This window comes from Argiope bruennichi, chromosome 5 (genome assembly GCF_947563725.1).
Source record: "Argiope bruennichi chromosome 5, qqArgBrue1.1, whole genome shotgun sequence".
NCBI lineage: Eukaryota > Metazoa > Arthropoda > Arachnida > Araneae > Araneidae > Argiope > Argiope bruennichi.
In genome coordinates, this window is record NC_079155.1 from 41,221,200 (window position 1) to 41,237,799 (window position 16,600).

The following is a 16,600-nucleotide window of genomic DNA, read 5'->3' on the forward strand; positions in this document are numbered from 1 at the left end:
TTAAGAAAGATAGTCTATATTCATTTATAAAACAAATTTTTTAAAATGATGCAAGAAAAAAAAAGTTGACATTTTGCATTTAGAAATTAAATTCTTAGAAAACTGCATGTAAACAACTATTATACAAGCAGATACAAAAACACACCATCGATATTAAATCCCATCCAGTATTAAAAATCGCATTCAATAGCAAATTATATTATAGCATATATATATATATATATAACTATCTAGAGAACATTTTTTTTATTTATTTTTATTGATTCAGAAAGAACTAATGCATAAGTAATAAGCGAATTGAATTTCTTATATATGATGATGTAAGAAAACAAAATTTATGTTTTGCATTTAGAAATCAACATCATTAAAGACAACAAGAACGCACCAAATGCATTAAATTTCATCTAGAGCTAAAAATCGTATTTAATAGCAAAATGGCACAACTATCTAGAGAACATTTTTTATTGATTCAACAAATGCCTACTGTATAATTAATATGTGAGTTCCAATTTGTTAAATGTGATGATATAAGAAAAACAAATATGTTTTGCATTTAGAAATCAACTTTTTTTAAAAAGGAACAAAAAACTCGTCAACTGCATTAAATTTCATTAGAGCTAAAAATAGCATTTAACAGCAAAATGACATAATTGTCTTGAGAACATTTTTTTATTAATTTTTATTAATTAAGCAAATGCCTACTGTATAATTAATATACGAATTGCAATTTCTTATATAGGAAGATATAAGAAAAGAAAATTTACGTTTTACATTCAGAAATCAACTTCTTTAAATGGAACAAAAACACTAAATTAAATTTTATCTAGAGCTAAAAATCGCGTTCAAAAGCAAAATCACATTACTGTCTTGAGGACTTGTTTATTGATTTTGGAACTGATGGGAGAAAAGTAGTAAATCATAGCTTTTATTCCAGGCACGTGTATTTTTTAGGTACATACCTTTACAAAGTCGTAACAGTTACTGCAAACAGAGCATAAAATAATAACTTCCGAAGACGACTGGATGCTGAGTTGATAAACTTGTCATGACAAATATCGTATTTTTGACGTGACAGGAATTGGAATTCATATTTTAGCAAAGACCGGATCGATATCATTATAAAGAGAAGAGATATAAACAGTTTGTTTGTTAAATAGAATTATAATAAAGCAATTTGCAAACATAACGTCAAGATTTTAACACCATGACCCTGTCAGCAGAATTAAGAACTGTAAATATTTCACTTTCTAACTTGTTTTATGACTTTATTCCGTAAATTTTATTTGTTTTGTTCATGTTTGAGTAAAAGACAAATAAATTGTTTTTGAATCTCAAAAAATAAATAAATAATAAAAAAGCTTACTTCAACAGCGTTTTTGTTTTCGAAAGGCTTAGACAGGATTGGCATGTTTTTGCATGTATGTTAACAATCAGATAAATTTACGAAAAAAAAATCTAATTTAATTATTAAACATAATTTTCCCAATCGTAACTTTTATTTAGTGTTGAATGCTTAGTTTCATATATTATAGTAAGTTTATAATATGTAATAAAGCAAAAATACGAAATAATTAATCCCATATTATAAAAGTGCAATCATATCTTGTTAAGAATTAATTTAAAAATCTTCAAATTAATAAAAAAGATTATTCAAAATAAATTTACGGATTTAAAACGGATATGATAATTTAGATAAAAATATTACTTTTCAATTGCTTATATTTATAGTTCATAACCGAATTTTACAGTTAAATTTAAACGTCATACGCTATATAATAACCATCACAGATAAATTCACTTCTTTTTTTTTCCCTTCAATTTTACAGAACATAAATAATCTGAAATTCGTATTCATATTTTACCAAGTACAGAGATTCAAAAATGTATGAAAAAACATGAAAGAAAGTCTAAGTTAATTACTTTTCAAAAATATTTCAAAAATTAATGTTATCTATAATATTTAAATGCCAAAACATTCAATACTTTTGATAAAATATTAAATCTATGTGCCTTTTCATTAGTAATGCACTTGATAACGATTTGTTGCAGCGCTTTAATATTAATTTTAAGAATGTTTAATAATTGATAAAAACTAATTTACTTAATAAATTTTTGGGGATGAGTAAATTCTAATTAAGGAAAATTAATTTATAAGAAAATAAAAATTTTAATTGATGCATCAATTTAATTCAAAATTTAGGCTTAAAATGATTTTCAAACTTTATTCTCAATATTTTATACTTATTAACATAGACAGATGCACTTCTGATACAAAAGGTAGAAGAAAAGAAAAGAAAAGAAAGAATTTGTTAAAAAGTTCCGTAATCAAATATGAAGAAAAAAGATTGTTCTGGCGCCATCTATTGTTCAATAAGAGAAACAGCTTAAAATGTTAGCGAGAGGAAGGAAGGAAACTATAGCACAATACCTTGCATAAAAGCCATTCAAATCCATTACACTAGGTGTATCTTCTGTATCTGGCGTAGGAGGCGGAGGATCTCCTGATATCGAAGATTGTTGCGATATGGTAGGCGTCCTGAAAAAAAAATCTATATTAAAGAATTTTTACTTTTAATTGGATCTTATGTAGAGAAAAAAAAAGTGTCTAAACAATTTATTATGTCATTTTCATTTATTATGTCGCTCTCTCTCTCTCTCTCTCTATATATATATATATATATATATATATTAGATACGCCAATATATAAATGTATAAATTTATAAATCTATTCAGTAAAAATATGTCCATTAATAATAATTATTAATGAGCTTATAATTAAGGTATCAATAAATCAAACAAAATTAATAAAGCTTTAATAGCATCAAAAAAATTCCAGAATTGACAGGCATACTTTTAATACAAGCGATTTAATAATAAAATATCGTTCTGCTAGAAAGATTAAGTAAATATTTTTAAAAAAGAGACATATTTCATTGTCCTTTTTGTTGAAATGATTTAATTTAGACAATTTTTATTACATATATGACTGGAATACATTCAAAGAAAAAAGGGGAAAATAACTAATAAAATACAAAGTAAACAAGTGAAAATAGTTTTAATTAAATATGTATGCATTAAAAGGCATGAAACAAATGTATTCGCTGAGGGAGAGAAAAGTAATAATTAGGCGGCGGAAGGAAGCGTATTTATTACGTCACGGAAATAATAGTGTCGTAATAAACTCGACCCATTTTTTTCCCTCACTTGTTCATTACTGATTCATTTGATTACCTGTAGTATAAGTGAAATGCAGCCAAACATGGTTCACTTTGAATCATCTCTTTCTCTTTCAAAATGGATTTGTCTGATATTGCATAATACTTATCTCGTATTTGCCTCCTGAGAGTCAGATATTAAAATATAAAAACATATTACAACATTTCAAGAAAATTGTCAATATATTAACCAAGTATTTACATCATAGAAAAATGTTATATATACAACAATACTTTAAATCTAATTCAAATTTTAATTAATTTTTTTATTTTAAATTAGCGCATGTTAATTCATTCATTCTAAAATATTTTCTTATTTCCCGATCCCGTTCACACTTTTTATTTAATTATTTCAAACACGCGCTCTAGAAAACTGATGACTGCTATATTTTTTCACGTTTCGAACGAAGGGATAAAAAATCCCTAACAAGGCTTATACTTTTCAAAGATATTTAAGATTCTCTTACCTGATGCGGCACGTAGCAAAGAAATATGCATCTAAATATCATATTAAAATCATTAAAGGGACAAATTTCGCTCCACTTTGCTCTTGCATCGAGATGTAAACAGAGTCATTTTATCACCGCCTCTTTCCATATTATATTTAAGCATAATTTATACAAAGAAAAAATGGTAAAAAATGCGTCCGTCTACATCGAGACACAAGTGCAAAAAAGGTAGAAATTTTTCTCTTCAGTGATTTTACTATGAAATTTTGATAGGGATATCTTTGATACGTGTAGTCTTTGGAAAGGAAATCTTAGGTATCTTTGAAATAATGTTGTAACCATTAGGGACTTTTATCCCTTCACTCGGAACATGTGAAAATACTGGAGTCATCAGTTTTCTAGAGCGTTTGTAAAATTAATTAAATAAAAAAAGTGGGAATTTGATCAGGAGACGATTTTAGAATGAAATTAAATTGAGCCAAATTAAGACAAAAATTAGGAAATTAATTAGAATTCAAATTTATATAATTCAAAAAGGGAATTTTCTCAAAATTTAGCGAGCAAGCATTTTTGATTAGCGCACGGTTTAGTTTAGCATTTTCATAGTTTCATGTGGGACAGTTAATTTATAAAAGATAAACTCGGAGGCATCAAGTGATCGCACGATTTAAAATATTTTCCCATGTTTGAATCCAAGAAATTAGAAAATAATAATTTTAAATAACACTTATTATTAAAATCAATTCCACATTATATACGTTATTGTTAAGATATAAAATCCAGTATTTCGTTGAATACGGTAAATCATTTCACGAAATAGATATTCTGTAAAATAATAACTATGATAAATTATTTCATGAAATAACTGATATTATATCTATGATCATTGCATAGATGTCATGTTTTATTCTTTTTTCGAAGAGTCAGTTATTTCATAGAGAAATAGAAATTCTTCTAAATCGCCTGCAAATAATTATCACTATTAACGTATCAGTGATTTATTGCAATGATGTCATCGTCTGTTCAGTTTAATATATTTTCTTAGTCGATGAATTGAAATCTTCCTAATATATTTAAAAAAACTTTTCTAAAAGAAGATTTTTTATTTTATGAAAAAAACATTCAAACGACAAAATGTCATAACGCCTAAAGCAAAATTTATTTTGAACTAAATACGAAACTGATGCCAATTATTTTATAGAAAGATTTCCAAAAAAATTTATTGAATTTCATGACCCTGAACAAACCTTATTCTCATCGTTTTTCACTGTATTCTTAAAGAAATATCACGGAAAGGACAAAGGTAAGATAAAATCAATTTAGATCCCCAAAGGAGAAGCAACGTCTTCGAAAATGTTTAGTTTATTTAAAGAGGAGATAAAATAACAATAAAGTAAGGATAGAAATTAAATTTTCTGCTGAGCAAAATGTCAAGAAAGGCGACGAAATTACATAGCCAATTAAGAGGGGCTTTAACGCTTCAATAACTTGACTGCTGAAACAATATAGAAAATAAAATGAGACTAACTTTTAAAAAAGCACTTTTTTATTAAATTCTGCCATAACCTTTCTCAGAAAGTGTAGAAAATTAATTAGTTCAGATAATAAATAAAATTGTAATAAAGCCTTAAAATAATATTAAATTTTTTTTATTATCTTAATTTTTGTTTTGCGTGTGTTGGTAAAGGAAATTTAATCAATATTTGAAGGATGGTTTAGTACAAATTTTGACATTTGTTAATAAACCGTATTTGCGATTTATAAAAGCATTCTTCTACATAAAGCAACTGATTTTAAGCCATTAATTATTTATAAATAATAAACGCTATTAATTATTTATCAAGTAATTACAAGCGCCATCCCATTCAATATGCTCTATGAGCTTACATTTTTACTTTGTCGTACACGTAGTATAGATAAAATATAATAACTGTCAAAAAATTCAAGCCCGAGATTTTGACGAATCTCCACATTTTGGAACTCCCTGAGTTCGAAAAACAGGTTTTTGGAAAATGTTCGTCTGTCTGTCTCTGACAAAGATAACTAAAAAACGCTTTGAGCTAGACAGCGGAAATTTGGTATACGACCTTTACACCAATTTTGCATATTTCTATCAAATTTTTAGTAAAATTTGTTCAGAGGAAATTCGCTTGTTCGAATATATGTTAACACGATAATTACAAAACGAAGAGAGCTAGATAGATGAAATTCGGTACACTGATTTAATATCTATAGTGTAGTGTCAAATTTTGAGTCAAATGCAAGTATAGGTTAACTGTCAGTGGTTTTAGTATGAAGTAAAAGCGATAATTTCAAAAACGCAATGATTTAAATATATAAAATATGACATTAAAATTTGTGACTGCAAGTGTAGTTTTCGTGTTAAATTTTTCAACTAGTTGTGAAAAACGCGTCTAATACACAAATTCGATTTTCGGATTCTATTAACTTCTAGCCAGGAATTGACTGCCAAATAATTCGCCAAGGATGGCACGATATATTCAGTAAAAATGTTAAATTCAAGCCAAAAGTTACTATTTCGTAACTATCATACGCCAGTGCTGTAGTAGCGAATTGTTATGAGCGAGGAAAAAACCTGGGACCTTGTGGTTCGCAGCCGAGTAACAAGACCACAAGACAAACGCAACTGCTCGTGTTTCGTAGCTGTTATCTGGCTTACAATCTTTTTACCACAGTACTCTCCCTCCAGTGAGTCGTCTACCAATGTAGCGAATTGTTATGAACGAGGAAAGAACCTGGTACCTTGCGGTTCACAGCCGAGTAACAAGACCATAAGACAAAAGCAATTGCTCGTGTTTCGTAGCTGTTAGCCGGCATATAAGCTTTTCACTACACTGTGTAAGACGTAATCTCATGAGAAAAATTTATCAGTGAGAGATCTTAAAAACAAGTCATGAACTATTATTACCAAGCAGTAACTACAAATTATTATTATTATTATTATTTTGCATCATGCATGTAACAATTTATATATTATTACGAGAAAATTCTTAGTCTGTCCATGGGTTGTGTGGTGTAAAGTTCAATAGGCTCAGTAAAAGATAACGATGCTTTATTCTACACGAAAACAAGATATACATGTAACAAAGCACTAAAGAAGTGTACGCAAAGCAGTACTAACATTACGCAGCAGCAGATAAGCAACTAATCCCTAATAAACAAACGCAAGTGGGCAAAGAGAGAATATAATTCTTAGCAAACAGAGTCTTTGCTCGACTATTCAGGTCTCTCTACTCGGCTAGGGTCATTACCGATTCCAATAACTAATAAGTCACCGATTCCAACTGTGGGACTTAGTCTACAAAACTATACTAAGTTCATATTTTTTAAAAACAATGCTTTACGAATCAGATGAGAGAAAAAATTAAAATGATACAGTACAATATCAATTTTGAGTTAATCGAAAATTCTAGTAAAATATTGTAATTTGAGTTCTAATGAAGATTCTCGAATATTCTGGGTCTTTTATTTTTGTTGCGAAATTCGTCACCAGATGGTACCCTAACCTGAGGGTCAATGATTTCACATCTATTGAACAACCATTACTGTATTCACTATCGCTACTGTATGTACTATCAACAACTACCAGGAGAGTTATTGTGATGGGAAACAATATTGCAAGTTCGTAACAATGCAGTATTTCAGCCTATAAACATTATCATGCTAAAAAGCATAAATTAGTATATGACTTGGAATATTTATGTCAAAATTAGAAGTAAGGGATCACAATATTTTTTGCTTCCCTAATTAAAAAAAAATGTGCAACAGAATTTATTATTATTAAAAGACTGTACTAAGTTCATATTTTTTAGAAACAATGCCGTATGAATCAGATGAGAGAAAAAGTAAAATCATTTAGTACAATATCAATTTTGCGATAATCGAAGGTAAAATCGATGAATCTCAGACAATTCGAGAAGAACAAAATTGACTCTATAGGTATGTTATTTTTAGTTATTTTTCATTTTCTTTATCCTAGTTTCGTATTTGTTTCCATGGAAACCAAATCGAGCCGTGAAAACAATGAACATTACAGTAAATTACATTGGAACATAGCACTATATTTTTTTTAACAAAGGAAAAGATTTTTTTAAGAAAAGATTTTGAATCAAGTATACTAGAAATTTGTCAAGAAATATACAAGAAATTCGAATTCGAGGTTTCGACGAATTTCAACATTTTAGAATTTCTTAAGTTCAAAAAACACATTTTTGAAAAATGTTCATGTGTATAAGACAAAGATAACTCAAAAACGTCTTGAGCATGACGGTTGAAATTTGGTATACGGTCTTCATAATAAATGTATAGATTTTTATTGAATTTTGAGCAAACTCCAATCAGAAGTTTATATGTCCGGTTGTTCAAATATCATTTAACATGATAATTAAATAATGAAGAGAGCTAGATAGATGAAACTCAGTACACAGATTTAACATCTGTAGAGTAACATATCAAATTTTGAGCAAAAACCAACAACGGATTGACCGCATGTCGGTCCGTGCTTTCACAAAAATATAAACGTGAAAACTCAAAAACACAATGAGTTAAATATATTAAATTCTGTTTGGGATTTTGTGACTAAAAGCGTAGCTTTTTAACAAAATTTTGTTTCAATCGATTGGAAAAAACGCATGTAAAACACAGATTTGATTTTCGAATGTTAACTTCACGCCAGGATTTAATCACCAAATAATCCGCCAAGGATGACACGATAGATTCAGTAAAAATGCTAAATTTATCCTAAAGGTTATTATTTCGTAATTTGTAAGATTTGTTTTAATATAATTAATGTAAAAATTAAAAAAAAATATCATATTTTTTAAAATTTACCCCGATTGTAAACTTTTATATAAAATGTAACATACCATAAATGTAAAATTTAAATGAAGTGTGCAAACTAAAAAAAAAGGTGGTTACTTGAGCATTTCAGCAACTACGAAAATGAGTACAATAAATAAATCTTAATGCTATATAAATAACTAACTAAACAAAACAATTTCCGTACAGTATTCGAATATTCGAGAGAAATTTTAAATCTTTGGAAGAGACAACCAAGCTTGCTTGTCTTTGTTTAACTCCACCATTGACACAGCCGAAGTTACATTATCTTGAATGCCGCGAATGGAACTAACAGCTCTTCTACCGCAGCTGCCTTTTCCTCGGCAGCGCAGTTAATTCAAATAACGATCATATCGAGCATTTGTTTCTGACGCTGCTGTCTGTCTGTCTGTCCTGTTAGCCTCTCCGCTGCCAAACCCATCTCATCTAGCCCTGTGAAGCTTTTCTCTCTCGTGATAATGTTAATGGTGTGCTGGCTCCTCTAAGAATTTAGATACATTGCTCAACTATGCAAGTGAGAATAATGAATATTCTTCCTTGTTGTGAGAGGCGGAAAATTTTTCGCGTGGAGTTTCAGTCGAATAAAATCGAGTAAAAAGATGAAATGTCGATTTTCTTTTGATAATAAGATACATTTTAATTTGTTAAATGAATAACGTATTTATTAAAACAAAGAACTGGATGCAGTTATGAAACTGGAAACAAGTCTATACGTATTCGGATACATAGTAGGGTCGCCAGTTAACGAAATTTAATACTTAAATTTTTCGCATGGGGGTTTTTAGTCGAACAAAATCCAGCAAAAAGACGAAATGTCGATTTTATTTTGATGAGAAATACATTTCGATTTATTAAATGAATCAATTATTGATAAAAACAGGAAATGGATGCAATTATGAAACTGGAAACAACTCTATAATATTCGGATACACAGCAGGGTCGCCATTCAGCGAAATTTATTACTTAAATTTTTCGCATGGGGTTTCAGTCGAACAAAATCCAGCAAAAGGACGAAATGAGAGACGATTTTATTTTGATGAGAAATACATTTCGATTTATTAAATGAATCAATTATTGATAAAAAAGAAGTGGATGCAGTTATGAAACTCCGAACAACTTTATACACATTGAGATAGATAGTAGGGCCTCTATTCAAGAAAATTAAATTCTGACGAAATTTTTTACAAGTTCTTGACATTGAACAGCAATTATTAGCAATTTAATCCCAACCTTACGAAAAAATAATTTCTATGTAAGAAACTGTTTCTCATTAAAAAAAAGTTTCTAAAATGTTCATGCGGTTCCATTTTTTTTGAAGCTTCAATAAAATCAGGCATATCGACTGTCGTGAAAAATGTCGGCATTTGAGACATGAAACAGTTGAAGAAGATATTGAGCTGTTGAAGATATAGAACTATTATTTTCTACACGTTGAGAAACATCATGTTTGATCTTTGTTATTAAGATCTGTATTAATATGATCTTAAATCTACAATTTTATTTCCCTGCAAATTTAATAATGTTTGAAAAGACCGATTTAAAACAATTCTTAATGGATGGCGGGCCAATGATTTTCATTCTTGGTGATCATTTGGCGACAAAAATAAATGTTTTGTTAAAGGCAAGGAAAATGGTTACGTTTCAATTTGGAAACGAAATCAGTAGATTCTTCTAGAAAATTCCATGAACTACTTTAATTTTTCTATGGAAAAAATGAAGATAGGGTATGGAACTTTTTCATGGAAATATGAACTGTTCTTAGAATATAAGCTTGATTTTACTTTATCAATTTAAGTAATAGTCTGAAAAAGAAACATCGAAAAGCAAGCTCGATTAAAATAGGAAAAATTTCGCTTAAAGTACTAAAATGTTAAAACTGCTGCATCAAGTGTATGAGTTGTTAACTTCTTTCATTTTTATTTAATTTCTATGCATTTTTAAAAGCAGTTGGCTTTCGGAACCCAATAGACTTTTAAAGACACATCATCTTTGATATTGCCTTGGAAGTGAAATTTGCTGTTTCCTATCAGATGTTTGTTCGGATTTCTCCCTGCGAAGTTTTTTTAAAGACCACTTCATTATCATCGCCATCATTCTTTATAGTGCTTTCCTTAGGTTTATTAACTATTAACACTTAGCAACATGTCTTGTATCATAGGATATTGATTGGCAAATTGTCTGGTGTAAACTCGGTGAAATAAAGCGAACATGTTGGATAATAAAGAATGACATTTCACTCCAAAAGAAATATGAAAATCTGGTAGAAATGATACAGCCGAGGCGTATACAAGAATAGAACTAGTAAAAACTGAAGATGATGTCCGCGTTACCCTGGAAAGCGGGTGCAGTAATTTCTGAGGGTAAAAACCCATGAGCACCCGAGGGCAGAAGTCTGACTTCTAGCTCATATGAAGACGATACTCACACACTCGCTTGCACAACCCCTTTTTACAGGCGGGGGTAGGGGGATCTTTCACACACCTCACAGATAGAACACAGGGGAAGAACAACCATGCCCGAACCCGAGACACCCAGATCACGGGGAAGACGCGCAACCCGTAAGCCAGGACGCCGGCATTAATAGAAACTCGCAGAAGAAACAGACATGAAATCGCTATAGTCTGTGTATTTTCTGTAGGCGGTTCAAGGTCACATTTTCTACCTCGTTATTGGTTGTCTGGTATTAGTAAAGCGGTAGAAAATTTGACCTTGAACCGCTTACGGAAAATACACAGACTATAATAGGAAAGGAAATAGCGCTCAGAATGCACGACAAGAAAGCTCTCTCCATGTTTGACACTCTAAAGAAGAAATCAGTTGAATAGCTTCAGTATCTTAAATTCATTTATATTTTCGAATTTATATAAATGAGAATCCACACATATAATAAGAGGTACTCATTTAATTTCCATGGAAAAATTAAGATTAAAAAATAAACACGCGGACGTGGTCTCTCCAAAAGTTTGACGGTAAATATGAAATAAATTCATTATTCCCCTTTTACTTGAGTCATCTGGATCTAGGTAAGGTCCTGAGTGCCACGAGTGGACAGAATTTCATTTTCTGAGTTCCACGCATGAGAGTTGTGTGCTTTCTATTATAATAATAATAAAAAATACTACAAGTGCATTTTGGACCCCCCTCTACAATTTTTTTTTCAATTGATTGAAATAAATATTTGACATAAAACTATAATTAGATCGCCTACCAATTTTCATTTATTATATTCATTGTATTGTTGAATTACTGCGTTTGCATGCGTGTGAAAGTACAGATAGACCGACGGTCAATTTACTGAGAGATCTGGTTGAAAATTTGATAAAGATCTACATTTTAAATGTTAAACATGAGTACAAAATTTTATGCATTTAGCTTTTTATATTTTATCTTGTTCCCTTGCACTCGCAAATTGGACAGATAAATTTCCTGAGAATACATTATTCAAAATTTGATAGAAATTTACAAATTTGGTGTAAGGAAAGACCACATACCAAATTTCATCGGTCGAGCCGAAAGTATTCTTAAATTATTGTATGCAAAGAATGGCAAACAAGAGCAATTTCAAAACTGCATTTTTTTTTTTTTTTGTACTCAGGTTTCTTGTGTACAGCCGACTACCCCTCCACCACTGTATGGAGAAGTATCGTCAGTGGAGATTCGTTACTTTTTCAGAAGGAATGAAGAATTTAAATATGAAATTAGAAATTTTTAAGCAAATAAAATAAAAACTTTCTAAAAACCGTTAAAAAATGTTTACTAATATTTCATATTCCTTAATTTTAACTAACTAAGAGTATCTTTGAAATCAATATTTTTAATGCTGCATAGTATAGCTTGATTCTAATTCCAGCTCTAGATTTTGCTCTGGACAATGTTACATACAGATGACCAAGTAAAAATAGTGCTTAATCACTAATGACACCAACTTTGTTAAAACTCTAATCTCGTGACTTATTGATGGTTAAGGTGAAAACAAGTCTCACTAGATATTGCAACCTTTTCAATAAATGGTATATCAGCATCATTTTTTGATCCGTAGTGAAACGTGGTATAAAACCAATGTGCCTTTTTTGTGACCTTTTTACAACCGTTTAACATGCATTCAAATATAGCACAATTTTTCTGATAACAAACCTAGAACCATCTTATGCCGGTAACTATTTTTAAAAAAACAATGCAGGGTTCGCACATGTATTGCTTAGATTTTCAAAAGATGGTTCGAACATTTTAAAGATTACAATACTCTTTCCTTGTGTTCGCCATATATATAAAAAATAAAGCCTAATCTTGATGCAATACAAGTCTTTTCAGCTTCTTTAAGATCAAATTTTGAAGTTTCTGCCACAGCAAAGCAGGAGCTTGAAATGTAAAGAAGTTACATTCATTAATAAAGTTTTAATTTAATCCAACAATCTTGATATGAGATATGCCTAATAACATTAAAACATTATGGACTTATTTGCACATTTGTAACATTCTGAAGTAATTTAATTATGTTAATCTATGTCTGCAGAACCAACCTCGCTGACGCAGCAGCAAAGACCACTTCACTGTGTGAAGCACGAGGGGTGAGATGAGGGGTCAGATTTTGGCAGACTGAGCCTCATTATATAATCTCATTAGAATAATTTGAAAATATATTTCATCATTTAAAAGACTGGTCTAGAAAGCCATGCGGAGTGTCTAGTGGATTCCCAATTTTGTGAACTCATCATCGGAAATCCTTAATAGTGATATACAATTTTTATGAAGTTTATTTTAACTAATGATTTTAATTAATAACTTGTGAAATTCATATTCCCTATAATTGCCTGTTACGAGATATTGAAAAAAAATATTAGTTTTTGATTGACACAATAGCACATTTTTGTATCAGTTACGGAGCACTGTGAAATTACAACATTAATTTGGTAGCTATTTATAATTTATATTTACTTTCATGTACGTGAAGTATACGAAGAGAAAGTATTATAATCATTATATAATTCAGACTCAGGATTTTGATGAATTTCTAAGTTTTAAATTTATGCAAGTTTGAAACACATACTTTTAGAATGAAATGTGTCTATTAATAAACAAAATAAGTCAAAAATGTTTTGAGCTAGACGGGTGAGATTTGGCATGCAGTTTTTGCACCCAACTTACAGATTTCGGTCAAATTTTGAACAAAATCGATTCACAGGCAGCCTGTCTGTTTGTAAGGGTACAAGCGAACATGACAATTACAAAACAAAAACAACTTGTTGGATAAAATTTGTTATCCAGCAATTATTTAGTTTTGCCATCTAAAGAATAGATTTGTATTAAATTTCGAACTAAATTCATCAATGACTTGACTGATGTATACATTGACGCGATCACTCAAAAACTGTTATTAAAAATTGATGCGTGATCTTGATTATGTAAACGCGATCACTCAAAAACTGTAATTAAAAATTGATACGTGATCTTGACCATATACTGACTGAAAAATGTTTTTTCCGCGTCACATTTTGGTTCCAAACAATTGAAAAAAAGGGTAAAAATTAAAAATATTATGTTTTCTTTGTTGTGCTACAAAATGCAAAATCTCACGCGTGTGAATTTCAGAATAAAATATGAACACTCGCAGAGTTCACGGTCATGCTCAAAGACCATAACATTTTATATGAGGGAAAAGTAAACACTTTTATTAAAGAATATGCGAGAAAATTTGGAAAGACACTCCTGCTTGCTGCAATGATTTTTCCAATTTGTTTTTAACGAAATTATACTGAATGTATATAAATTATAGTAAATAATATTTTGTAATATATATAACAGGCCTTTCTTAAAAACCATATTTTTAATTAACTTGATTTGTTTCAGGTTGGTAAAGATACAATTCTTTAACTGATTTTTTTTACTCATTTTTCTGATATGCTAAAAATTTCATACACTATATGCCTTGAATAACGATACGCAGTTCCACTATATTTAATTATTTAAATAACTGATGATTGATTGAAATGATTTAATGAGTAAAATGATTATTTAGATAAAATTTTATTTCAAAGACCGAACATTTTATATGAAGGAAAGTGTAAACACTTTTATTAAAGCTTTTGCGAGAAAATTTAGGAAGACACTACTGCTTCTACAATGATTTTTCCAGTTTGTTTTAAATGAAATTTTATTGAATATATATTAATTATGACAAATAGGGATTGCAATACCGGACCAAAATTTCAATACCGGTATTCGGTATTTTTAAAATCTTAATACCGGGATACCGGTTTTAATACCGGTATTAGAAATTTTAGGAAAATAAAGAAAATACAGGTGTTTCTTTGTTTTATTTGCCAGTTTTATAAAAAAGTGTAAATATCACAAAAAATAATATGTAACTTATAAATTATAACAGTATATAAGGAATTACAAAAAAGTAAAAGAACAACTTTTTATTTAAATCACAAAAAAAGTGTATCACTATCACTATTCAGTCTTGGTACTATTACAAATTTTTGAAATGTGATTTAAAAAAAAACATAATGCATCCATTGTACTGTCATTAAGCCTGAAAAGTAATTTTGTGTAAAAATTACCAGCTGTCGAAAACGCTCTTTCAGCATCTACGCTAGTTGGTGATACTGTTAGCAATACGCGATATACTTTTTCCAAGTATTTACCTCTAAATCCTTCATCTTCAAATAAATCAATTTCTCGTCGGATGGTTTTGGATATAGCTAATTTCTGTATTGTATTTTGGTTCGTTGATTTTTTTTTTCTTTATCGCTAATTCTAATTTTTCTTCAAGAGGCAATTCCTTTTCATTATCGACATTAGTGTCATCATAATCTTCGATAACTGAACCGAATTCTTCTGAATGTGGATAGGTTTGTGAGTAAAAAATTGTAAGAAAATTGACTATAAATTTAATCAGATTTGAATTGATTATTTTCTTTTCTTCTTTTTCATTTTCATTTTTAAAATCTGTATAACTATGTAAATACCATAAGACATATTCTATTTCGGTATGCCGTTCTTCTGTGCGATTTTTCAATGTAATATATAATTCTTCAGATAGTGATTTTCACTATCTGGATTTTTAGTGATAGTGTTATAGTGTTCACGATTGCAACATGAAATTTATTGTTGCATTAACTGTTAATAAATTAAAATCTCTCCGACACAATGCCTCTATAGTCAGTTTTATTGTAAGTAGATCTGATATAGTTCTGGATATTAAGTCGAATTCACTATTTGAAAAATTAATTTACAGGTTTAAATCGATTATTGCTTTTTGGATTGAATTTCTAAGTTTCAAAAACCGTTCCATCATTAGGAGTAAACTGTTCCAACGTGTCTTAGAATTTATTATTAACATATATTCTGTTTTATTTTCAGTTAGTATATATTTTTGTAATATGGCATTTTTTGCAGGGGAACGTTTAAATATATTAACAATTTTTCGAACTTTATAAATTATAGGAAGCAATTCTTGATGAGTTAATATTTCATCCTCATTAACAATATCTTCTTCCACAATTACATAGTCATTATCTTCATTGCCAATATCACTCTCACTCTCTTCAATGTCGGAATCCGAAGTTTCTATATCCACAGTATTTGGATTCTTCTGTTCTTTATTTTTTTGGTATAATATATCTATTACTCCTATTTGAATTCTATAAGCAGAGCACAATTGCTGATTTGCACCAATCAACTTTTCAACGTTTTTCATAACTGTTGCTCCATTAGTCGTTATGGATACAATATCTTCTTTCAGGGATAATCCATGTTTCGCTAATTTAGATTTAAGCAATTAATTACGCCATTAATTAGCTAATTAATTTCGCCCGTTAGGAAGGCACAAAAACAAAAACGTATAAAATTTTGCTATGTTGGCGATCCCTGATCATATAGTGGAGACAATTAAAAAAAATTCTAGTAAATACCGAAAAACCGGTATTTAAACTTGTGAATACCGGTATTACAAAATTGTAAAATGGCTCAAAATACCGGTATTCGGTATCCCGGTATACCGGTATTGCAATCCCTAATGACAAATAGTAACGTGTATTATATATGTTAAACTCTAAATATCACAGACAGAA

At 29.6% G+C, this 16,600-nt stretch overlaps 1 protein-coding gene across 3 annotated transcripts in view; it reads right to left on the reverse strand.

Moving 5' to 3' along the window:
• LOC129968508 (IQ motif and SEC7 domain-containing protein 1-like) overlaps window positions 1–16,600 on the reverse strand; it is a 671,655-nt gene that overhangs the window by 307,345 nt on the left and 347,710 nt on the right. For all 3 annotated transcript variants that reach the window (XM_056082460.1, XM_056082467.1, XM_056082462.1), the window contains exon 2: window positions 2,429–2,536. In XM_056082460.1, the coding sequence (XP_055938435.1) occupies window positions 2,429–2,536 (108 nt within the window). The remainder of the gene's footprint in view (window positions 1–2,428; window positions 2,537–16,600) is intronic.